General features: G+C 48.4%; 1 protein-coding gene across 5 annotated transcripts in view; it reads left to right on the top strand.

Annotated features, from left to right (window-relative positions):
- The window catches only part of REV1 (REV1 DNA directed polymerase), a 266941-nt gene that overhangs the window by 227306 nt on the left and 13531 nt on the right, over positions 1-26104 (top strand). For all 5 annotated transcript variants that reach the window (XM_063953373.1, XM_063953375.1, XM_063953372.1 and 2 more), the window contains one exon: positions 5770-5917. In XM_063953373.1, coding sequence (XP_063809443.1) covers positions 5770-5917 — 148 coding nt within the window. The remainder of the gene's footprint in view (positions 1-5769; positions 5918-26104) is intronic.

The raw sequence follows: 26104 nt of genomic DNA, 5'->3' as shown, positions 1-26104 counted from the left end.
ACCAAACTCCTCCTTTAGTTGTTGAAAGGACTTCATTGTACCATTGTCATATACCTGAAATATGGAGGTTACTGAGTACGGGCCGGCCCCCCCCCCCCCCCCCCCCCCTCAAGAGACCCCAGTTCAGGGGGTGATGCGGAGCGCCAAAGGGGAGTATCCGGGTCCATACTATCGTACCCAAGCATACGTATCAAAGCCTGCCAGATCTTCATGGCCTGAAAAACAATGGGAGGGGACAGCCGAGAAGCGCTCCCCCCCCCCCCCCACCAGAATCTGCGCCGGAGAGAGGTCCGGGTAGTAACATCGGAGAAATGCCCAGCTCAGTCCAGCCTCCTCTCCTCACCGCAACCAGATACTGATGTGTGCCAGCTGGGCTGCATAGTAATATATTTGGAAGTAAGGCAAGGCCAAGCCACCATCAACTTTTTGTCTAGTGAGCGTATTTAACTTTATTCTAGGTCTTTTATTGGCCCATATCAGAGATGTCAGTATACTGTTTAATTTCTTAAAGAAGGCCGGGAATATATATACAGGGGATTGCGAAAGAACATACAGTAGTTTGGGCAAAACTATCATCTTAATAAGGCTGACCCTGCCTGTCATTGTCAACGGGAGTTTACACCAAGCCCTCGACTTGCGTACAATCAGCTGTACAAGTGGGTCAAGGTTCAAGGATATGAAGTCCGAAGGGTCATTAGTAACCTGGATCCCAAGATATTTAAACTGGCCTGTCCAGCTTAGCGGTAGGGAAATCTTTGGGACCCGGGGAGGAGAGCCCATAATGGGCATTATAAATGATTTGGACCAGTTTATGCGGAGACCAGAGAAGCTGCCGAAGGTCTCTATGACCTGCAACACTATAGGCATATCCACACTGTAGTCGTGTAAGAAAAGTAACAGGTCGTCTGCATAAAGGGCTATTTTGTCAGTACATGGGCCCGTTTCAACTCCCCCAATGTCCGGGTGCGATCTGACCAAACAAGCCAAGGGTTCAATGGCTATGGCAAACAAGGCTGGGGAGAGGGGGCATCCCTGTCTGGTGCCCCGAGTCAAAGCAAAGGAGGAAGAAACATAGCCATTAACCAAGATCCTGGCGCGAGGGCTTTGATACAGCAATTTAATCCATCGCATAAAGTTAGGGCCGAAGCCCATACATGTCATGACCCCCCACAGATACGGCCATTCGACGCTGTCGAATGCTTTAGCCGCGTCCAGTGAAACGACAACCGCATCCGAGGGGAAGTCGTGGGGAGCCTGCAAAATAGTGTAAAGCCTGCGCAAATTAATGGACGTGGATTTCCCTGGCATGAAGCCAGATTGATCCTGGTGTATTATAGATGTAATGACCAAGTTGAGCCGGACCGTAAGGATTTTTGCCAGGATCTTGGCATCAGTGGGGATAAGGGAGATCGGCCTATAGGACTACACTAGTTTGGGATCCTTACCGGGCTTTGGCAGTACTATAATTATGGCCTCGGACATTGAGGGAGGAAGTGGCAAATATGTCTGTATACATCTCATGCAGCTTGGAACCAAATAACTGTATCTATTGTTTATACAGCTCAGTGGGGATGCCATCGCTTCCCGGAGACTTTCCACAGGGAGAAGTTCCCACCGCCGCAGTCACCTCTTCCAAAGTTAAGGGCGCGTCTAGAAAATCCCTGGCCTCGGGGGGGAAAGCCTGGAAAGGGGTATATTGGACAGGTACAGGTCCAAGTCATCCACGGAGCACGTCGACTGAGAGTCATAGACCTCTTTAAAGTATGAAAGGAACATCTGCGCTATGTCGAGGGTATTATCTACTATGGAGCCGTCAGGGCCAGTCATCTGCACTAACGTGGTCCCCGGACGGTCGTAGTGCACCAAATGGGCCAATAAACCACCTGGCCTGTCCGCCTGCATATATATGTTGGTGGCCCTGAACAAAAGGGAGCGCGCATTTTTATCCGAAAGGTGAGCTAGCCAGGCCTCCTGAGCTAATAGCCAACTTGCCTTCAGCGCAGGAGTTCCCTGAGCCAAATAGCGGGTCTCCAGATCCCTATATTCAGATTCAAGCTGTCTCTCCGTCGCTCTGTACTCTATCTTGCGGGCAGCTATTTTGCCTATCAGCGTACCACGTAGATAAGCTTTGAATAACTAACTAAAGGGTTATTGTTAAGAGCCATCTGTTCGTGAGGCTCAGTTGTTGTTCATACTGTTAACTGGATATAGTATCACGAGTTGTACGGTGTGGCTGGTATGAGTCTTACCCGGGATTCCAAATCCCTTCCTTATTGTGTCAGCTCTTCCGGGCACAGTTTCCCTAACTGAGGTCTGGAGGAGGGGCATAGAGGGAGGAGCCAGTGCACACCAGGTAGTCCTAATTCTTTCTTAGAGTGCCCAGTCTCCTTCGGAGCCTGCTATTCCCCATGGTCCTTACTGAGTTCCCAGCATGGTCCTTACGGAGTTCCCAGCATCCACTACGGACTACGAGAAATAGAATTACCGGTGAGTAAATTCTTATTTTTCCCTCCAAGTGAGTTTCACTCAGATGATATCCGGGCCATATTTCTTAATCATTTGGAATACAAGGGATCGCTTTACTTTATTATTAATGCCCCGGACATTCCATGCCAAAATCTTTAAGGCAGGCATGTTGTCTGTCTTGTTGTCTGAGACACAGCATGCAGGGACCCCCCAGGGTGAAAAGGGCGCACCACCATCAACATTGTCCGGGTATCTACCAGCCTGTGCAGAGTACCATCCCAGAACCATATCGTCCGCAGGCCCCGGGCCCGAGCCAATCCCCCCTAAATAGCACAACGTCACCTCACAATTTAGTAAATAGACATATGGAAAACAAAAAACTGAAAGAGAGAAACATAGAAAAACAACAGAAAAACTAACATCATCCCAACAGCATCCCCCCTCCCCGTATACCTCCCCGAACTGTGGCATACTCTCTTATCCCTAATAGAGCTCCAACCTTGGTGATCTGAAAGCCTACAGCAGTGCTATGCGTAGCATACAGATCCAAACAAACCTCCCCCATTACAAAAATCGATGCGCAAAAGTCACTACGCAACAAAGTCCAGAACAACCAATACAAAAGGAAGCTCCCCGGACGTATACTTGCATATTGTAGGCCCATGTTGAGAGGAAACTGGATGTCAATCAGTCCGGAGCCATCTGGCGGACGCCCGGAGCGTATCTGTCCAGCCAGGCCGCCGCCTCCCCCGGAGAGTTGAAGAACTTAGTTTCCCCATCCGCCACCACGCGTAGCCTAGAGGGGAAACAGCATTGAATATGGAAGACTCGGGTCACGAAGGCGCCGCTTGATGGGCAAAAACTGGGCCCGATCTTTTTGGACATCCGCTGCAAAATCTGGAAACGCTGACACCCGGACACCATTTCGAAGCAGGGGGCCCTTTGCACGGCCCAGGCGCAGAACGGAGTCCCGGTCTTTATAGTGCAGAAACTTGGCAATAAATGTTCGCGGTGGTGCACCCGGGGGCAGGGGCCGGAAAGGTACCCGGTGCGCCCGCTCCACCGCAAATTGGGGTGTAAAGGATTCAGCGCCATACGCCTCTTTCAGCCAGGATTCTAGGAAGTCTTCAGGCAGGCCCACAAATCTCACATTGTTTCTGCGAAGTCGCCCCTCCATATCCAGGAGTTTAGTTTGCAGTGACGAGACTTGTTGTGTAACCGCAGAAACAGACCGTTGTAGGGGGCCGCTGAGGTCCTCCAGATTAGAGACCCGTGTTTCTGTTTCGCCGACCCTCTCCCGGACACGCTGGACGTCCTGACGCAACAGTGATAAGTCGCACTGTACCTTCTCCATTTTGTCCGACAGGCGTTGTTCGCTGGCCGCTATGGCCTCCAGGACATGCTGAATGGAAGGAGTAGATGGCTGCATGTCTGCGCCTGAGCTGGCCCCGGCCGGGGGAGTCGGTTTGGTAGAAGGAGAGGGCTTAGGGGACAACTGCGTCGGCTGGGCAGCAGGTTGGCGGGCAAACTTCTCCAATTTAGCCACGGCTGCGCTCTGACCACCGCTCACCATTTTAACAGGGCCCAAGCAGCACTCAGAGTCCCAATATTCAGTGTCAGAAAGCACAGCAGTAGGGATGAGATGCAGTATCAGCAGTACTCCAGAGCACAGGGCATCCAGCAGTAAATCACAGAGAAGGAGAGGGGGGGCCCAGAGGGGGTGTGGGGGGGGTGATTTTGTAAGATGTGCTATTCAGTAATAGACAAGGGGCAAAAGGTGGGACAACTGGTACTGGGGCAAATCCTCCAGCTCTGCAGCCTCTTCACAGGTCAGAGCCAGACATACAGGATCTCCAGTGGAAGCAAAAGCTGCAGCCAAGATGGCCGCCGGACTTACAGTCTCACTCCCCTCAGAATATTCACCCCAATCTCGGGGGTCAGAAGTGGCCTGGCGGGCTCCTCAGAAGGTGTAGGTGATGGGCGCCGCACTCCCCAGGCGACGGGTGACCCGATCTTCACCGCGGGTTCGCGATCCCGCGGCAGCACTGCGGAGGTCCGGTAATTGAGGCCGGGGATTTCCCGGCGGCCTAGGCCCGAGACTCGGGCGGCCATTGGCGCTGGCTGACAGCTCCGGCTGAGACCTCAGGAGACGGCCGCCGCTCCCGCACGGTGGTACAGTGCGGCACGGCTGAAAATGAGCCTCAGAGAGGGCCCCAGGATCACTTTAGGATTGATAGGCCGGGGAGCTCCACAACCCTGCTGCCTATCCGCCGTGGCCACGCCCTCGTGCATGTGTGTTCTTATCGCCTGAATAGGGTTCTACATGATACTCCTGCCTAATTGCTGTGAAAACAACTGATTTGACTGAGTCGGTGGGCGGGATTATATGGAGGAGCCCGATGCATCCTGGGAGGCCAGAAAGCTTGTGACTATTTGGTGACATTTCCGCTGTCGCTCCGGCATATCCCAATGTTATCCTGTGGACACAGGAGAAATTCCGTTATCAACAGTAAGTTCTTACCATAACGGTATATTTTTCAGTCTGAATGTTAAATGAATATTAATACTGTGTTTAAAAAAAATAAATACAAATAACAAAAGAATAAAAATACAGAGCTGTAATATCCATTTATAACCATGTTCCACCAAACTCCCAGATCTAATGATATCATCTCAAAGTGCCGGGAAATACGTCAGTTCGGGACTCCAGTACGTGGCCTCTGTCCCATTAGGAAGCGCCACCCTCATCTCACACACGCACGTTGTTTTGGGGGGCATAAGCGCATGTCACACCCCCGTTTTTATGTCATGCTGGGGGTGAGCCCAGCACTCTGGCAGCTGCTGGTCTACCTCCAGTCTCCTCTGTGCAGTGAATGGGCACATGTGTGGCATCCATGCACCTTCACCCAGCAGCGCTGCTCAGTTGCGCATTCACGTACAGGTTTTTGAAGGCAGTGGTAAAAAGTGCTTGAGCATGTAAGCGGCAAATTACAAGGAGTGGTAAATGTATGTCAGCCTGTTTAGTTAAGTCCATGTAATTTAGTCTGAAAATTAGACTAGGTGCTGACCGTATACTGTGCTGCAATGACTGACTCTCAAGCAATAATAATGCTGCTTGTGTCATCAAAACCGTTTTCTCAATTGTAATATATAATGTAAAAAAAAAAAAACAAGCAAGAGTTTTGTATGCATTTTGTATAAAGGTGTGCAGCTAGAGTAAGGTGAAGTAAGATGTGACAGATATGCGAATATTTAAGGTTATTATTTGAAAATGTATTCATTTTTATATTTGACACTTTTAAGGTTGATTTTGGTCCCTCAACCTCTAATGCCCGAGGATCCCTGATTGAAGTGTGTAATACTTCGAAACCAAAAGCTCCTAATCTAGCTGGTGCCATTGAATTTAGTGATGTGAAAACATTACTGAAAGAGTGGATAACTACAATTGCTGGTATGTATATACAGAAGACTGATTTACCACTTGCTAACTTTTTTCTAAAAATTGACATGTAATGAAATTTCTCTAATTTGAGAACTAAAAATAATTATATATAATTTGGTAAGAGCAGAGAATTAAATCTGCTTCAGACATGGAGGGATGAGTCTAATACAGGCCTGGCCAACCTGTGGCTCTTCAGCTGTTGTGAAACTACAAGTCCCAGCATGCCCGTCTACACTTTTGATATTAGGAAATATAAAAACTGGTAGAGCATGCTGGGAGCTGGAGAGCCACAGGTTGGCCAGGCCTGGTCTAATAGGTTGCAGGTTATTAAAGGTACAGATTTTTGGGAGGTTTTTTTTATCTTTATTTTAAGCATCAGATCAAAATAATGTAAACGATGCATATAGGAGAAAGGAAAAAACACCTCGTACCATCATATCCTACATATTGATCAGTGCAGATCTTCAGATAAAATAGTAATGCCATTAGTGTCAATGACCAATTACAACTGGCACAATAAACAAAATATATAAACAAGTGTGAAAGGCAATTGTGCAAAATAAATAACGAATTATGATGGTTACATCAAATAAGAAAAAGAGCAGGCGCGTGTTGGAAACCAAAAGAAACTCTACACTTTTAATAACTCAACACCCTGTTATGTTCCCTCCTTGGTCTTTTGTTGGCTTTTCCTAAATAAGAATGACATACTGTGCTGCTTGTTGGGGTGACCAGCTTCACACAGTTCCTATACAAGATTCCCAGGCAGCTCACATAGCACAATGGATTCAACCCCTTAAATTGATCAAATAAATTATTACACTTTTCTCCTTCATCCACTAGGGGCCACTGGAGCGTAGTTACAATGGGGAAATAGTAGGCAGTAATTGGGAGCTGGCACTTTAAAATTCTCACACTGTGGCTAGCTCCTCCCCTACTATCTCCCCTCCAAGCCAGTCTTAGTTTGTGCCCGAGGTGAGCTGGTTCACTTGGGTTTAGCTGAAGAATTTTTCTTTTTTCTTTATTATTTTATTTTTTCTTACTTACACACACAGACTGGCAGCTCTGCCACTGCCAGTCTGCACCGCGGGAGCTGCCGGCGGGGTCCCATCGCAGCTGCGTGCGGCTCGGGATGGGCCCCGGCTGAGGGAGACATTGAGCTCTCCTGAGTTGGCCGGACACCGCTGCGTGCGGCGCGTGTCGGGGCCGCTCCATCCAGCAGAAGATTCCGGCAGCAAGGCAGCGGTGAGTATCAGGGGCCGGACACCGCTGCGTGCGGCGCGTGTCGGGGCCAATCCACCAAGAACAGCAGCAGTGGTGAGTGAGCTGTACTTTATTTGTGGTGGATTTATGTTTTTAGAGCAATGCACTGTTTATTGTTGTACAACCCACTCCAGAAGGGCTCTCTGGGGCTGTAATGTACTGAGTGCTGCATTGTATCCTACCTGTTCCTCCTTATGGAGAAACAGACATGATGAATGGGGGAGGCTGAGTATGAGATTATACAGATCCCCTGCACAACCCTGACTGACAACGGGGTGTGTGTCATTCTGATACCATGATCATAATGGGACTGTAAATTGGGCGACCCCCCCCTCCGCTCCCCCAGCTCCCGCTCCCCCCGCACGGATCCCCGCTCAGCGCGACTCACAGAGCCGGCACAGGGATCCCGCTGGAGCGCAAAGCAATTTTTAAATCTGGCGCCTTGTACGGAGGGGGCGGAGCTAAGTCCCGCTCTGTAGAGCGGGCTCAGCGCTCCCTGCTTCCCGGCGGTGACTCGCGCTCTGTATAGCGCAACACTCCCCGGCGGCGGCTCGTAGATACAGGGCTCTGCTAGCTCTGTATAGCGGGCTCAACGCTCCCCGCTCCCCGGCGGTGACTCGCAGGTCCAGCGGAGGGTACAGGGCGCTTCCCGCTTAGGTAGATATAGTTTTTCAAATAAGGCGCCATAACCGGGGGGCGGAGCTAACTCCCGCTCTGTACAGCGGGCTCAGCGCTCTCCGCTCCCCGGCCACTGTTATAGTGTAAGGGCGATTTATGTGAGTTTAATGCACATGGTGCTGGGGAGAATGTAATAGGCTCAGCACTAATCCAGTCATCCACTATATAGATTTTATCTCATAGCCCAGAGGAGTTTCACTCTGACGGCCATTTCCTCCCTGCAGGGGAAACCTCTGCCACATCCAGGTACAGACCTGGCTTCATATTTGCAGTGTCTCCTATAGCCTAGTGGGCTAATCTTGCATACTCAGAGACAAATAGAAGTAAAGCCCCATGTATATTGGAATAAGAGTTAACATAGCTCCGCCTTGCCACATAACAATTCTCCCCAGCTTTTATCACTGGCTAACCGCCATTTGGGGTGACCATCCGGGTTCTCCTTCCCTTTATTATTCCTTTATGTCACTGGTACTTTGGGGAATGTGTGTGGCATCAGATAGTAGCGGGGACATCTGAACACAGGGACCAGGGTTGTGATCCCAACAAAAACCTACTTTAAAGCTCCTATTCTGTCACTGCAGGTTATACTGCAGACATTACATAGGGCTACGCATCTTTAACCCACCTTTTCTCCTTTCGTTCATATCACCTGGACAGTCAGAGAAATACCTGTTAGGTGGGGATTGTGCGGGGCAGCCATCTCTTCAGTCCTCAACGCAGGGCGGGGTGTTGCCTTCCCTTTATGATTCCTGGGTGTCACTAGTTACTAATGCTATTTGTAATTTGGGAATGTGTGTAAGGCATCATACAAATAGCGCTGTGGCTCAGTACGCTAGTAGCGGGTATCTGAACAGAGGTTTAAAAAAAAAAAAAAACTTTAAGGGGAGCTCCTATAGCCTAGGGCTAAGACTCCTATCCCACAGCGCAGCGCTACTGGTTCAAGTCTCCGCTGCTCCAGAAAGTTTATTTGAATCGTGTCGGTCACTACACGTTATAGTGCAGACCTTACATAGGGCTGTGTTTATTTAACCCACCTTTTCTCCTTTCGTTTGTCTCACCTGGGATAGTCAAAGAATTCCCTCTTAGGTGTAAAGTATGCGGTGGAGCCATCTGCTTAACCCTCCACGCACCTGCAGGACACTCCTGTTTGAACAGCTCAGATTATACAGGTAATGTCACTCTTAACCAGAGACCTTGTACGTCATTTCACCTCTCCAGGTTTCTAAAGGAACCTTGCTAACCTTCCATGTTACAATACTGATGATGTCTGTTTTCTGTGGAGTCTGAACCAGTGTCTCAGAATATCCAGGTGCATTATACAGCAGTTCGTCTGATACTGCAGGTAAAGGAGGCGGACACGTCAAGTCCATCAGGGTACAACGCCGATGACGAAATGACAGCGACTGGTCCAGTATCGGATGAGCTGGGCAGGCTCCGGTAGACACCCGAATACACAATTTCAGGTATCAAACAATGTTTGTTTTCCTATCCTTTCCCCGCAGACGACAGGAAATGGTATCAGTACCTCTCCAGGGTATACCCCTCGATGTATCGCCGGTCCAACAAGCTGCCGTTTTTTCCTGAGGCAACCTTGCTCAGGGATCCATCGAACGCACATATACGACAGCGGGGTTCTACCTTGTCCGGATCAGGTAGGTTGTGGAACAATTGTCCTCTAGGTTACAGGATGTTTCGCATCAGGATCAATTGATACTTTGGTACGGGTCAGAATCACGATTCTGCTTTATGTTCTTTGGAGGTCTTCACGTCTGCAGACTCGGAACCTGCATTTTCGCTTGGGCTGTCTTAACCCGACGACCTCTGGGGCTGCGACAGTGACAGGTGAACATGAGATCCTACGGGGCAGATGGTTCAGGGGAAGGAACTTTCTGCAGGATTTCTCGAACCATTGGAGGTAAGTCCACTTTGCTTTCTCCTACTACTGCCCCAGCTCCAAGGCAGACCTTTACCGGTCTTTCCTTTAGATTTTTCTGTGCCCTTTCAAGCTTTCGACTCCACACGGGCGATATCTCCGTCGCCAGGGGATCTCAGGGCAAAAAGCTGAAGCAGAGGTTCAGCATCCTCGGTCCAGTCTGACTTTAAGTCATCCATTTTCACTGTCAGTCCACTTCCATTCGGTCTCTCTTCCGCTCACACAGGGTTCAGGAAGATCACAGAATAAATCTTTCCCAAGGGCAGAAAGTACGTTGGTTCCCTAATGGGACAATCTACTGCTACTATCCCACTTTGTACATTAGGTGGCTTCTGAATATCCGGAGGATCCAGGAGCTTCTAGTTCGACACGGATCCAAAATTATGCTCCTCGTAGACGTTTCTCAACACGGTCCGTCGGAGGATTTTTCCTTCCTCGGCACCAGGTACTCTATTTCTTCAGTCAAGCTGCGACGCAATGAGTGGTCGCCTACATTCCCCTCTGAGCGGGGGACAACAATCTTCTTTCCAGGTCAAGCCGCCAGGTCAGACTCCCGGGTGAGGGGACATTCCCCGGAGTTTTGTCAACTGGTCCGCTGTTGGCGGAGATTTCAGATCGACCTCAGGGCGTTCTGACTGACTCTTTAACCCTTTACTACTCTCGGACGTGAGCTCTGGCGGCAGTAGCCGAGGATGCCCTCAGGGCTCCTGGGAGTTTTCTGGTTATTCTATCCTGCCTCCTTTTCTATTTCTACCTCTCTTTCGGTAACACAGGAGGGAAATATGCGTGCTAGTCCTCTCGGTGGCTCCGGTTGGGCCACGCATGACTTGAAGATACAGCTACACCTGTTGTCAGTAGAGGAGCCTTGGCTCCTACCTCGACTGGACTGTCTACTTCAACAGGGCCCCTTTTCTTTATTCAATCTTACACTGGTTTCATTTAACCTTGTGACTGTTCACGAGACCTCAGAAGGGACGAGTTCCCTAGTTCGGTTAGGCCTACTGGGCCCCGATTTCAGAAGTCTGTTACTTCTTCTCGCTTTTGCCACTTTTGGAAAACTGTATGGGACATACTAAGGATAAAAGGGGTTTTCCCCTTCTTTCAGTTACCATTCAGCCGTCATCTTTGGTTTCTCTGGGAGGTTTTGCACCGCTGCGCTTCAAACCACATTGACCTGAATTTTAGGTCTCTGCCTTTTTTCGGTTTTCTTCCAAAAGAGATTAGCCTGGCGGCCGTAAGTTCGGGCTCTTTCAGGGAGTTCTCTATTGGCAACTCCCCCGGTTGAGCTTCGGCCTCAGCGGTCGTTTCTTCCAAAGGGGATGTCCGTTTTTCATATAAATCTGACACTAGTGTTTTTCGGTCCTCTTTGACTGTTGTCAGGGCTCGCCGACTCTCTCTACAGCGGTCTTAGGCTATTCGACGAAGGGCTTTTCTTCTTTGTTCTGTACGATGCTCCCGTACTAAATAGCCGAGGTCCCAGCATATGCTGGGCTGTTGGATACATCTGACCATCAGACAGTCTAATTGGCGGTTGCTCAGGAGCCTCCGTTTTCCATTTCAGCGCACTTTACGCGCGTTGTGGGACCTTCGTGGGCAGCTGCCCGTGGGGTCTCCATTAATACTTTGTCGTGCGGCTACTTGGTCAGACCGCCATCCGTTTTGTCAAATTCTACAAGTTTGACACTTTTGCGGCCTCTGCATCACAGTTTGGCCGAGCGGTTTTACAGGACTCTCAGCGCTCTCCCACCCGTTTTGGGAGCTCTGGGACGTCCCCATTGTAACTACGCTCCAGTGGCTCCTAGTGGATGAAGGAGAAATCAGGATTTTGGTACTTACCGATAAATCCCTTTCTCCGATTCCACAGGGGCCACTGGACGCCCGCCCAGCGCTGTTCCTCCTTGTTGTTTGCTTAACGGTTTGCAGATCACCATATGACTGCTTGTTGAGTTCGGGCTAGCCGGTTGTTTGTTAGGTTCTGTTCCAGGTTTGGTCTGTTATCCTGGTTTACAGGGCTTCATTAACCTCCTCTACCTTACGGTTTGTTTATTCCAGCTCTCCTCGGGCACAGTTTTACGTAGACTGGCTTGGAGGGGAGATAGTAGGGGAGGAGCTAGCCACAGTGTGAGAATTTTAAAGTGCCAGCTCCCAATTACTGCCTACTATTTCCCCATTGTAACTACGCTCCAGTGGCCCCTGTGGAATCGGAGAAAGGGATTTATCGGTAAGTACCAAAATCCTGATTTATGTTTTCTCATACGTCCTAGAGGATGCTGGGGTCCACTTCATGACCATGGGGTATAGACGGTTCCGCAGGAGCCTTGGGCACTCTTAAGACTTTTCAATGGGTGTGAACTGGCTCCTCCCTCTATGCCCCTCCTCCAGACCTCGGTTTTAGAAATGTGCCCAGGCAGACTGGATGCACTCTAGGGGAGCTCGACTGAGCTTCTCTGAAAAGACTTATGTTAGGTTTTTTATTTTCTGGGAGAACTGCTGGTAACAGTCTCCCTGCTTCGTGGGACTGAGGGGGCAGAAGTAGGAACCAACTTCCTGAAGAGTTTCATGGCTCTGCTTCTGGCTGACAGTACACCATTAGCTCCTGAAGGGTACTGAACGCTAGCCGTGTCTAGATGCTCACTCCCACAGCACATAGTCACCCTCCTCACAGAGCCAGAAGTCAGAAGACAGGTGAGTAGAAGAAGACATTTCTCTGGCTGGGTCCACAGGATTATCCACAGGATAACATTGGGATATTGTCGAGCCACAGCGAAAATGGCACCAACACGGTCACAAGCTTTCTGGCCTCCCAGGATGCATTGGGGCCTCCACTATATAGTCCCGCCCACTGACTCAGTCAGATCAGTTTTTTTGCTTGGTGCGGCAGGAAGCCGCATGGTCACAGGGCTGCTGTGAGAGCAGCCTCAAGCTTTTATTATTTTATTTTTATAGACTTACTATATTGTTTTTTTTTTGAGCGACTTCTCTTAACAGCGTCTTAAACGCATACTAGAAAGAGTCGCTCCAACAACTCCTCACCGGGTTGCAACAACGCTTACCAGTGCTGTCTCGACGGGCGTCTGTGTCTTATGTTCTAGCAGGTCCAGCAGACATAACCAGGCTGTGGCCGGAGCATGGGGAGACGGTGACTCTATGGACTCTTACTAGAGGGGTCAGGACACAGCTACACTGATTTGGTGGAGACTACAAACAGTGTGTTGATGCGCCGAACATCTAGAGTGCGACAGCGCTAAGCTCCGGGGATCATAGGCGCCAGGACTAGGTAGAAGCCACGATCCTGGGAGTTTAAGTCAACGGGGATTCAGACGCTCTCCTGGCCGTCCCTCCACCAAGTTCATGGCCAGTTCCCGCGTGTTTCTCATTTCATGAACTAAATGACCACTTCCGGCTCAGACGCTACCACGAGGGTACTCGGTCGCAGCTTAGACGCTGCGGTTGTGTACACTGGAGATAAACCCGCCCAGACCGAGTCGCAGGCATTAGCGTCTGCATACACGTGGAAGTCGCTCAGCGTCCGTGTCCGTTGGTGAGCGTCCGTGTCCATTATCAGTTATCAAGAGCGTCAGTGTACACCAGTAGCGTCTGAATCCACTCAGCGTCTTACGAGCGTATTTGCTTGGATATGGAAGTGTGGTGAGTCTCCCTGTATCCCGCTCTACGGAGGCAGGGTATACAGTACTAAAAATTCTCTCTACTTCTTAGTATGCATTGTTAATTTTTAGTACCTATTGCATATGAGACCTGTATATTACTGTGTTTTTCTGCATGCTATGTTGGAAAAAAGAACCAGTTTAAAACAGAAGTACAATTTTCCTACTTATGTATAAGTTGTTATGGAGGTTGTATTCTCATATGGCAATGTCTAATGCTTTAACATGTGACTGACTGCTAGTATGTGTGCTGACTTTTCTGTGTAATGTCAGTCCTGTTCTGACCCTCAAATCAGGTGCACTGTGGTCAGATTGATCTCACCTCTATATACTGACATATAGGGTGATTTTCAGTCACAAATTGTGTAGTCAATAACAGGTTAATACCATGTCTGTGAGCGGCAAAAGTCATGAGGAGAATTTATCAAGCACCCCTACAGCCCTAACATGCTTATCTTGTAAGTCAGGGGTAATTGATATGAATCAATTGGTCACTTATGAGGGTTTGTGTGCAAACTGTTTTGCTTTTCAGCGAAGTAAAAAACAGGAGTTGGTTCAACCACCAACAGAGCCACCATGGAATATGTTCGCAAAGACTCTGGGGTAAATTTACTAAGATTCGTATTTTCCCGTTTCAGGTCAAAGTTCAATCACGAATGACATCGAAAGTGTAAAACTGCAACTTTTTGAATTGATTACGACTAATTTACTAAGCTGTCGTATTCGGGTTTTTCTTTTGTTCCGATGTCGATGTCATTCGTGGTTTTTTTTCTATTTTTACGGCAGTGATTAGCAAAACACTGCCGACTTTTTTTACAATCAATCTCGGCCGGATCTGTGTGATCCGTGCTGGGGTTTTTTTTTTGTTTTTTTTTTTAATTAAACACTGTAAAATAATTAAAAAAAATGCGTGGGGTCCCCCCTCCTAAGCATAACCAGCCTCGGGCTCTTTGAGCCGATCCTGGTTGCAAAAATATGGGGGGAAAAATGACAGGGGTTCCCCCATATTTAAGCAACCAGCATCGGGCTCTGCGCCTGGTCCTGGTCCCAAAAATACGGGGGACAAAAAGAGTAGGATCCCCCGTATTTTTAAAACCAGCACCGGGCTCCACTAGCTGGACAGATAATGCCACAGCCGGGGGTCACTTTTATATAGTGCCCTGCGGCCGTGGCATCAAAAATCCAACTAGTCACCCCTGGCCGGGGTACCCTGGGGGAGTGGGGACCCCTTCAATCAAGGGGTCCCCCCCCCCCAGCCACCCAAGGGCCAGGGGTGAAGCCCGAGGCTGTCCCCCCCCCCATCCAATGGGCTGCGGATGGGGGGGCTGATAGCCTTTGTTGTAAAAGAAAAGATATTGTTTTTAGTAGCAGTACTACAAGTCCCAGCAAGCCTACCCCGCATGCTGGTACTTGGAGAACCACAAGTACCAGCATGCGGCGGAAAAACGGGCCCGCTGGTACCTGTAGTACTACTACTAAAAAAATACCCAAAAAAACACAAGACACACACACCGTGAAAGTATAATTTTATTACATACATACACACATACATACATACTTACCTTATGTTCCCACGCAGGTCGGTCCTCTTCTCCAGTAGAATCCAAGGGGTACCTGTTGAAGAAATTATACTCACGAGATCCAGGGGTCCAGGGTCCTCGGGAAATCCAGGGGTAATCCACGTACTTGAAAAACAAAACAAAACGCAGAGCCAAGCCACGCACTAAAAGGGGACCCATGTTTGCACATGGATCCCCTTTTCCCGACTGCCAGAAACCCAATCTGACTGATGTCTAAGTGGGTTTCTACAGCCAATCAGGGAGTGCCACGTTGTAGCACTCTCCTGATCGGCTGTGTGCTCCTGTACTGAGTGACAGGCAGCACACGGCAGTGTTACAATGTAGCGCCTATGCGCTCCATTGTAACCAATGCTGGGAACTTTCTTGCTCAGCGGTGACGTCACTTTAGGTCAACCGCAGGGCAGAAAGTTCCCATCATTGGTTACAATGTAGCGCATAGGCGCTACATTGTAACACTGCCGTGTGCTGCCTGTCAGTGAGGACAGGAGCACACAGCTGATCAGGAGAGTGCTACAACGTGGCGCTCCCTGATTGGCTGAAGAAACCCACTTAGACAGAAGTCAAAGTGGGTTTCTGGCATTCGTGGAAAGGTGACCCATGTGCAAACATGGGTCCCCTTTCAGTTCGTGGTCGGGACACCGTTTTGTTATTTTTTTCAAGTACGTGGATTACCCCTGGATTTCCCGAGGAGCCTGGACCCCTGGATCTCGTGAGTATAATTTCTTCAACAGGTACCCCTTGGATTCTACTGGAGAAGAGGACCGACCTGCGTGGGAACTTAAGGTAAGTATGTATGTATGTGTGTATGTATGTATGTAATAAAATTATACTTTCACGGTGTGTGTGTCTTGTCTTTTTTTGGGTATTTTTTTAGTAGTAGTACTACAGGTACCAGCGGGCCCGTTTTTCCGTCGCATGCTGGTACTTGTGGTTCTCCAAGTACCAGCATGCGGGGGAGGCTTGCTGGGCCTTGTAGTACTGCTACTAAAAACAATATATTTTCTTTTACAACAAAGGCTATCAGCCTCCCCATCCGCAGCCCATTGGATGGGGGGGGGACAGCCTCGGGCTTCACCCCTGGCCCTTGGGTGGCTGGGGGGGGGGGGACCCCTTGATTGAAGGGGTCCCCACTCCCCCAGGGTACCCCGGCCAGGAGTGACTAGTTGGATTTTTGATGCCACGGCCGCAGGGCACTATATAAAAGTGACCCCCGGCTGTGGCATTATCTGTCCAGCTAGTGGAGCCCGGTGCTGGTTTTAAAAATACGGGGGACCCCTACTCTTTTTGTCCCCCGTATTTTTGGGACCAGGACCAGGCGCAGAGCCCAATGCTGGTTGCTTAAATATGGGGGAACCCCTGTCATTTTTTCCCCCATATTTCTGCAACCAGGATCGGCTCAAAGAGCCCGAGGCTGGTTATGCTTAGGAGGGGGGACCCCACGCAATTTTTTTTTTTTAAAAATAAGCACTTTCCCACCCCTTCCCACTGATATACATGCACGGATCTCATGGATCCGTGCATGCCTATCCAATCACGAATAAAAAAAAAAGGTCTGTTTTTTTTTAGCACTTTTTTACGAGTTGTAATTTTTCACGGCAGTGTTTGTTTGTTTTTTGCTTTGCACTTCTTAGTAAATGACCGAGATTCATACTTAAACAGCCGCGTTTTGACCGATGGTGTATTCATTCGTAATTTTTTACTTGGACTTGCAAAAAATTACGAATGCCCTCATCTCTGCCGTGATTAGTGTTTAGTAAATTACCGAGATGACACTTTGATGAAAAAACGGCATCTCGGTCAAAATCGGGAGCTTAGTAAATTTCCCCCTCTATCTTCAATAGCGGACAGGTTAGCTCCGGTAGCACCACCTCAGAGGTTAGGTTACACTATGAACCCATACATGCAGCTCCCTTCCTATGATTTGGTTCCAGTAGCCTCTACAAGCAACCAAGGGGTAGGTAAGACTAAGACAGATACGTCTGTGTGGCAGACTACACAAGATGATACATCGGATGATGATGATACAATAGATTCAACTCCGTATGATGATCAGTCGCAGAGCTTTAGTTCAGAAGATGTAGCTGAACTTATTAATGCTGTGAAGGCTGTTCTCTCGTTGGAAGAGCCAGCCAAGACCGTGTTAAAAGCTAAAGCACCTGTATTTAAACAAAAAAAATCAGTGAAAGCTGAATTCCCAGCGTCAGATGAGCTGACGGAAATGATGGATGAGTCTTGGGCAGCGCCCAGTAAAAAGTATAAGATTCCTAAGAGATGGGATTCTTATTATCCATTTCCTGCTGTGGATTGTTCGAAAAGAGAAGTTCCTCCAAAAGTAGATGCACATGTTCTGCGACTCGTACATAAATCTGCTTTACCACTGTCATCTACCTCATTGAATGATGTCACAGACAGAAGGGTAGAGAGCCTGTTGAAAAATATTTTTTCTCTAGTAGGAGCAGTGGTAAGACCTGCTATGGCTTCGGCCTGGGTAGCAAAGACATCCCGTCTCCTACTAGGGAACAAGAGGATAGTTTTTGCCGTTTAAGACAATCTGCCCAGTATTTGGAAGAAGCAGCAATTGATGTAGGCGCACAGTTGCTTCAAAAGCTTCAGCCTTGACAGTAGTCGCTCGTAGAGCAGTTTGGCTACGGACCTGGAAGGCAGATGCGGAGTCCAAGAAAGAATTGGAAGCATTGCCTTTTGTCGGTCATATATTATTTGGAAAACCTTTATCGGATATCCTAGAATCAGAGGCTGAATCGAAAAAGGTCAGATTTCCGGCTGCTTATAACCCTAAGTCCAAGGGTTTAAAATTTCGCTAATTTCGTTGGCAAAGCGAAAGCTAAAGAGGAGCCTAAGCAACCCCAGTTTAAATCCAGGGGTAGGAAGCAGTGGGCTAGCAAAAAGCCAGCTTCCAAACCTGAACAGAAACCGTCATCCTGAAGAGACGGGCCTCCGCCTGGAGGATTCCAGGGTTGGGGGCCGACTCCTTCTTTTTGCACACATATGGCAACAGTCAACAGCAGATGCTTGGGTGCAGAAGGTAGTATCTCAGGGGTATGAGTTCCCATTCAGGAGGCAGCCTCCTCAAAGATTTTTTTGCACCAGCCCTTCTCGTATAGAGTCGAAGGCCAATGCCCTGCAAGAAGCAGTTCAAAAATTACTGCAGTCAGGTGTGATTGTCCCAGTACCTACATCACAAAGGGGACAGGGGTTTTACTCCAATCTATTTCTAATCCAGAAACCAAATGGGTCATACCGAACAATTCTAAATCTGAAAATGTTGAACAAATACGTATGAATCCCGAAGTTCCACATGGAGACGTTACGCTCCATAATGTTGGCTATGGAACCGGGAGATTACATGGTATCTCTGGATGTACGGGATGCTTACCTACATGTGCCTATAGCACTATCACATCAGTGTTACCTCAGGTTTACCATCCTCCAGGAACATTTCCAGTTCCAAGCTCTGCCTTTCGGGCTAGCTACAGCACCCAGGGTGTTTACCAAGATCATGGTGGTTATGGCAGCTTGTCTGCGCAAACAGGGGATAAGAATATTCCCATACCTCGACGACCTGTTAATCTTAGCACAGTCGCTGTGCTTAGCCATCTTCAACAGACGATAGTTTGTTTACAGAGACACGGGTGGCTCATAAATTGGGAAAAGTCGTCCCTGAATCCGTCACAGCGGATGGTTCATTTGGGGGCCATATTGGATTCAGACCTACAGAAAGTTCTCTTACCAGAGAAAAAGATAGTCAAGGTGCAGGTCATGGCTCAGGAAGCGTTGCAAGCCCAGACAATGTCAGTCCATGCAGCAATGCGCCTGTTGTGTCTGATGGTATCAACCTTCGACATGGTGGAGTATGCGCAATTCCACTCCAGACCGTTGCAGCACCTTATTCTGACCAAATGGAACGGAAATCATCAGACGATAAAGAAGCAGATGATAAAGATTCTAGTAAATGTAAAAAGGTCTCTAGCGTGGTAGCTACAGACAGACCATTTAAACAAGGGGAGACCCTTTTGGATAAAAGAGTGGCAAGTCCTGACAACAGATGCCAGCCTGCAAGGCGGTACTCGAAAGCCTATGGTTCCAAGGAAAGTGTACCGCAAGGGAAAGTCACCTGCCAATAAATCTGTTAGAAATAAGGGCCATTTACTTGGCTTTGGTTCAGGCAAAGGACAATCTACAAGGAAGACCAGTCCAGATCCGCTCAGACAATGCGACAGCAGTAGCATACCTCAATCATCAAGGAGGAACTCGCAGCAAGAGATTGATGGAGGAAGTAACTCCCATTCTAAAATGGGCAGAACTCCATCTCCCGGCATTGTCAGCACTATTTGTCCCGGGTGTACTAAATTGGGAAGCGGATTTTCTCAGTCTGCACACCAATCAGGAAACCGAATGGGCACTACACCCAGAAGTGTTTCAGACACTGGTGAACAGATGGGGTCTACCGGAGATGGACCTTTATGGTGTCTCGTCTAAACAACAAAGTTCCGAGGTAAGGATCGAGAACAAAGGACCCAGGAGCGGTCCTGGTAGACGCATTGTCAGTAGAATGGAGGTTTCAGCTGGCATATCTGTTCCCTCCAATATCTCTGTTACCCAGAGTAGTGAGAAAGATAAAACAGCCAAAAGGAGCGATCATTCTAATAGCTCCAGCTTGGCCAAGAAGGTCCACAGATCTGTTGAGAATGTCCATGGAAGCACCGATACTGCTCCCTCAACGTCAAGATCTGCTAATGCAGGGTCCTTGTTGTCACAGTCATCTGGATCGCCTATCTTTGACGGCGTGGCTGTTGAAACCTCTATCCTAGAGGCTAAAGGATTTTCGAAACAAGTAATCCAAACTATGCTTAGAGCAAGAAAGCCTTCTTCGGCCCGTGTGTATCATAGAATATGGCAAGCCTATATTCACTGGTGTACTGGAAAAAATGTCAATCCGAGATCTTTTAAAGTAGCTAGGATTTTGGATTTCCTTCGAGCAGGATTGGATAAAGGGTTGAAAGTTGCTTCCTTGAGGGTTCAAGTTTCAGCGTTAACTGTATGGTTTCAGCAGAAGATTGCTGATTTACAGGATGTACGTACGTTTTTTCAAGGAGTAGTACATATTCAACCTCCATTTGTTCCTCCTGCAGCTCCCTGGGATTTGAATTTAGTTCTTAAATTTCTCCAGGGTCCTCTGTTTGAACCACTTGAGAGAGCAGATCTTAAGTGGTTAACGGTTAAAGTTCTTTTTTTACTGGCAATGCAGTCAGCCAGAAGAGTGTCAGATTTAGGAGCATTATCATGCAAGTCTCCTTTCCTAAGTTTTTTTCCAGACAGAGCAGTTCTCAGAACGAGATCTAGTAATCTTCCAAAGGTGGTATCAAAGTTTCACCTGAATGAAGAGATTGTAGTCCCAGCTTTTCAGGTTTCGGGACTTTCTGCGGGAGAAGCGTCGCTGGACGTGGTCCGGGCTTTAAGAATCTTCATAGATCGTACTAGTGCCATCAGGAAAACAGATTCTCTATTCATCCTCTACGGATTCCATAGAAGGGGATGGCCTGCTAGTAAACAGACGCTGGCGAGATGGCTCCGAATTGTAATATCAGAAGCTTATTCTCATGCAGATCTCCCTATTCCGGCTAATGTCTCTGCGCACACTACACGTAAGGTAGGTCCTTCTTGGGCAGCCCAACAGGGTGCTTCAGCAGAACAGATATGTAAGGCAGCCACATGGTCTTCCATAAACACATTCATTAGACATTATGCCTTGGATACTTTTGCCTCTCATGACACAGACTTCGGGCGAAAGGTCCGCCTGTGTAATCAGGAGCGTCCCCACCACTAAAATGGCTTTGGGAATCCCAATGTTATCCTGTGGATAATCCTGTGGACCCAGCCAGAGAAATATACGTTATGGTAAGAACTTACCGTTGATAACGTGATTTCTCTTATGTCCACAGGTATCCACAGGGATCCCACCCTGACGCATCTGATTTGAGGATCTAGACAATCACTAAAACCTCTTCCTTCTTGTATGGAAGGGTGTGCATGTATGTTCTTATCGCCTAAACAGGTCTCTGCCTGATATTCCTGCCTAAAATCGCTGTGGAAAGAACTGATCTGACTGAGTCAGTGGGCGGGACTATATAGTGGAGGCCCCAATGCATCCTGGGAGGCCAGAAAGCTCGTGACCGTGTTGGTGCCATTTTCGCTGTCGCTCGACAATATCCCAATGCTATCCTGTGGATACCTGTGGACATAAGAGAAATCACGTTATCAACTGTAAGTTCTTACCATAACGTATATATCTTATATCAAGTAAAGTGACGGCTGAGGTACAGCGCGGCTGGTGGGAGTGCAGCGCGCCATTGCTGCCCACACACAGGCACTGCAGGGCGCGGGGGGGGGGGGCGCGCCCTAGGCAGCAAAAACACCTCTATAAACTGGCAAAAAGGGGGCATAAGACGCCCAGGCACAGCCCTACCCCCGCCAGTATAAATATTACACAAAGTCTCTGAGGTAAAAATGCGCCATTGCGGAGGCGGAGCTTCTTCCTCGGGCAGCCAGCACACTGCTCAGCGCCATTTTTTCTCTCAGGCTGCAGAGACATCGCTGGTCCCCCTTCACTTCTGACTACAAGTATCAGGGTGCAAAACAGGGGCACAAGCGAATTTGGTGCTTTACAAGTGTGTTTTACTGTGTAAAAAGCGCTGCATGTCAGTGGGCATTCTGTGTTCACAGGCATTAGATACTGGCGCTGGGGTTGTGAACTGGCTGCTCCTAAACTGTGTCCCTCTGACAGATTTTACTGTGGGTCTGTCCCCTATAAGTCCCAGTGTGTCTGTGTGTGTGTTGCACACGTGTGTAAGACATGTCAGAGGCAGGGAGTTCCTCCCCGGAGGAAACCATTTTAGGGACACACAAGTGTAATGTGGTGGCGCTGCCAGCACACCAAGAGCCTGCATGGGTGAAAGAAATACGTGATTGTATGCATCATATCAATAGGAGATTAGATAAGTCTGAATCTCATGCTGAGTGCTGGAGAAAATCTGTGGAAGATGTGATTTTTCAGGGCTCTGTTCTTCCATCCGCATGCGACCCCTCTGGGTCACATAAGAGACCATTTGCGAATATTGTAAATACTGATACCGACACGGACTCTGATTCTTGTGTCGACGATAGTGACTCCAGAGAAATAGATCATAAATTGGCAAAAAATATACCATATATGATTGTAGCTATAAGGGAAGTGATGGAAGTCACGGAAGCCACTCCTGTACCTCAGGAGAAAGCTTATTTTTATAAAGAAAAGAAATCCACACCTTCCCTCCTTCCCACAAGCTTAATACTCTCTTTGAAGGGATGTGGGTGAATACCGAAAATAAATTTTGTATTCCCAAGAGAATTCAGATAGCTTATCCTTTCCCGGTGGAGGATAGGAAAAAATGGGAGTCACCCCCTGTGTTAGACAGTGCACTGTCCAGGTTGACAAAGAAGGTAATACTCCCTGCACCTGGCACAGCTTCACTAAAAGAGCCGGCAGACAGACAGATGAAAACTACATTGAAATCCATTTATGTTGCCAATGGTACGCTGCTCAGGCCCACTATTGCTTGCACGTGGGTGAGTCGCGCTATTGAAAAATGGTCAAAGCGTGTCATCAGAAATTGACACGATTGATAAAGATGAGATACTCTATACATGCTAGAAGGGATGAAAGATATTGGACTCTTGAGTTCACAAGCCGCTACCATGGCAGTATCGGCTCAGCGGGCGTTGTGGATTCGCCAATGGAACGCGGATGCAGATTCCAAAAGAAATATGGAGGCTCTCCCATATAAAGGTGAGGCCTTATTTGGCGATGGACTGGATGCGTTAGTCTCGGCGGCTACCGCAGGTAAGTCAATATTGTTTGCCCTCTGCGCCCGCACCGGCAAAAAAGACATATCACCCGCACATGCAGTCCTTTCGGCCCAATAAATACAAAAAAGCAAGAGGTTCCCGCTTCTTTCCCTTTCCCCTTCCACTACCTGCAAAGAAGTCCACAGCGACTTCAAGTTCCCAGGAACAGAAGTCTGCCCCTACTTCTGCCAAATCTTCAGCATGACATTGGGGCTCCTCTGCAGGAGGCCCGCTCGGGTGGGGACACGTCTAAAACTGTTCAGCCAAGGTTGGATTCTGTCTGGCCTGGATCCCAGGGATACAAGCTGGAGTTTCAAGACATTCCCCCATGCTGATTTTTCAAATCGACCTTGCCAGCTTCTCTTCCGGAAAGGGAAGCAGTAACAGCGGCAATCCAAAAATTATGTCAGGATCAGGTCATAGTCCTGGTACCTTTGTCACAACAAGGAGAGGGGTTTTATTCAAGCCTTTTTGTAGTTACGAAGCCGGACGGCTCGGTCAGACCGATCCTAAACCTAAAAAATCTGAATCTCTACTTGAAACGATTCAAGTTCAAAATGGAATCACTGAGGGCAGTTATTTCCAGTCTGGAAGACTATAATGCTCTGGAGAACTAGATCCCATTGCTTCTTCCATCGCAGATCTTCATTTTCACAAGGGGATTTTGCACAGGGTTTTATGCAAATTGTTCTTTGTAAATAAGGTTTCTGTTATGTCCTAGAGGATACTGGGAATCCATTTAGTACCATGGGGCACTTTAAGAATTTTAGAAAATGTGCCCGGAGGAGCCGGTCACCTCGCTGGAAGCTCCTGAAGAGTTTACTGCATTTACATCTTGAGGGATTAATGGTCCTGTTCCCCGCTGACAGGACACTAGCTCCTGAGGGAACTATTCGCAAGCCCCACCACGGCGAGCATACAATCCCGCAGCACGCCGCCACCCTAACAGAGCCAGTAGATAGAGTGGTGAGTACTAAGCCGGCGTTACGGTCAGCGGGTCGCAATCCATTGTGGCGGCATGAGGGTACGGAGACGCACGGCTTCCACGTGGGGCGGCTGGGTCTCCAGACTCAGTACACAGTGTGGACGCACCGCTTCTGAGGGAGTGAACTGAGTCTAAGTACACTACGGGTGTACACAGTACCCAGACTGGCATTACAGACTTAAAAGGCGGCTGACTTCATTTTAAGCACTAAAATTACCTTAGCCAGTATAAAAAAGCGGGAAGACCGCGTGTCATTGAAGGGGCGGGACTTCACTATGAGCGGATCCAGCATATCACTAGCGCCATTTTCCCTCTGCAGTGGACACAGATGCTGACTGACAGGGACACGCAGCTCCTCCGGAGAGACTCCAGATTACCTCAGCGGTACCAGGAGGCCATAGCAGGGGGGGAGCGCTTTCTAGTGTACTAAGTCCCCAGTCTGGGTACTTAGTCTGCGACCCGGCTAAGCTTGGCATTAGCAGTAAGGGTGCTGTGTACTGGCTCCAGGCTATCTCTGTGTCTCTTGAAGGGCTCTTTGTGGGTTAATTGTGCATTTAACCTTTTCCTGTGGGTGTGTGCTGTCACTGTCACAGTATGTTTCATGTAAGGCACAGTGTTCCTCTTCTCCAGGAGGTTCACTGCAGTGTACTCCGTGCAGTGTACCTTCCCAGGCTAGCGGGGCAGAACCATCTTGGCTGGATTCCATTAGGGGAATGATTTCCAATATTTCTACTAAATTGTCCCGCAATGAGAAAGAGACGCAATACTTAAGAAAATCGATGACTGAGTTTATGAACAGAGACTCGGTACCCAAACCAGCATCTCAGTCCCCTACCATTTGTCCGCAAAAATGTCCTTTGGCCCATATCCTGCAGTCTGACTCTGATGATGAGGGGTCAGACATGGGGGAGGTGGGTTCAGAGGTGGGGGAGGCTACACTGTCACCTTGAATAGAGACTCTCATAGAAGCTATCAGAGAAGTTCTACATATCCCCGATAAGGTAACAGACTGAGGAATCTTATTTTAATATAAAGAACAAATCCTCTGCAACTTTTCCTGTGTCAAAGGAACTAAATACCCTGTTTGAAGAACCATGCGTTAATCCTGATAGGAAATTTCAAATCCTTAAAAGGTTGAATCATCTTTTCCCTTTCCTCCTGAGGATAGGGAAAAAATGGGAGAATCCACCGATAGTGGATGCATCTGTATCTAGGCTGTCACGTAAAATTGTATTGCCTGTCCCGGGTGCAGCCTCCCTAAAGGACACGGCTGATCGTAGAATTGAGAATACACTCAAATCTTTGTATACAGCTACTGGGGTGGCGCAGAGACCCACTATAGCATGTGGGTGTATTACTAAGGCCATCGCCAAATGGGTAACCTAATTAAGGGGTTAGGTAGCTTGCCTCAGGGGGAGATTTTTACTCCTGCAACATATACAGGACTTTGCGAATTTTATGGTGGAAGCCATAAAAGAAATAGGATTGCTTAATGCACGCACCGCTGCTATGGCAGTGTCAGCACGCAGAGGCTTTTGGCTACGCCAGTGGACTGCTGACTCGGACTCCAGGCAAGGCGTGGAAGGCCTACCCTTCACAGGAGAGGCCTTATTTGGAGATGAATTAGACAAAAGGATCTCCAAAGCCACTGCGGGTAAGTCCACGCATCTTCCTTCTGCAGCTCCCCAGGCCAGGAAGGCCTACTCAGGACCTAATCTACCTACAGTCCCTTCGGACTGCCAAGTTTAAAGGCAAATCCAGAGGTTCTTCTACAGCCACCTAGAGGTAAACCACGAAAACCAGCAACTGCTGGTTCACAGGAGCAGAGCTCAAGTTCTGCTTCCTCAAAGCCTTCAGCATGACTGTGGGCCACGATGCCTGGAAGACTGGCAGGTGGGAGCCCGACTAAAAATTTTCAGTCACATCTGGACAACATGCCAGGAGTTTCAGGAGCTCCCACCTCAGATTCTTCAAATCAGGCTTACCAATTTCACAGGAAGCAAGTGTAACCTTTAAAGGACGCCATTCAAAAACTGGTACAGACTCGGGTCATTGTTCCAGTTCCACCTCATCTGCAAAGCAATGGATATTATTCCAACTTGTTTGTAGTACCGAAAGCGGACGGTTCGGTAAGACCGATTTTGAACCTCAAGTCGTTGAACCTGTACTTACGTGTGTTCAAATTCAAAA

This window comes from Pseudophryne corroboree, chromosome 2 (assembly GCF_028390025.1).
Source record: "Pseudophryne corroboree isolate aPseCor3 chromosome 2, aPseCor3.hap2, whole genome shotgun sequence".
Classification (NCBI taxonomy): Eukaryota; Metazoa; Chordata; class Amphibia; order Anura; family Myobatrachidae; genus Pseudophryne; species Pseudophryne corroboree.
This window is presented reverse-complemented; position numbering and strand designations above follow the sequence as displayed.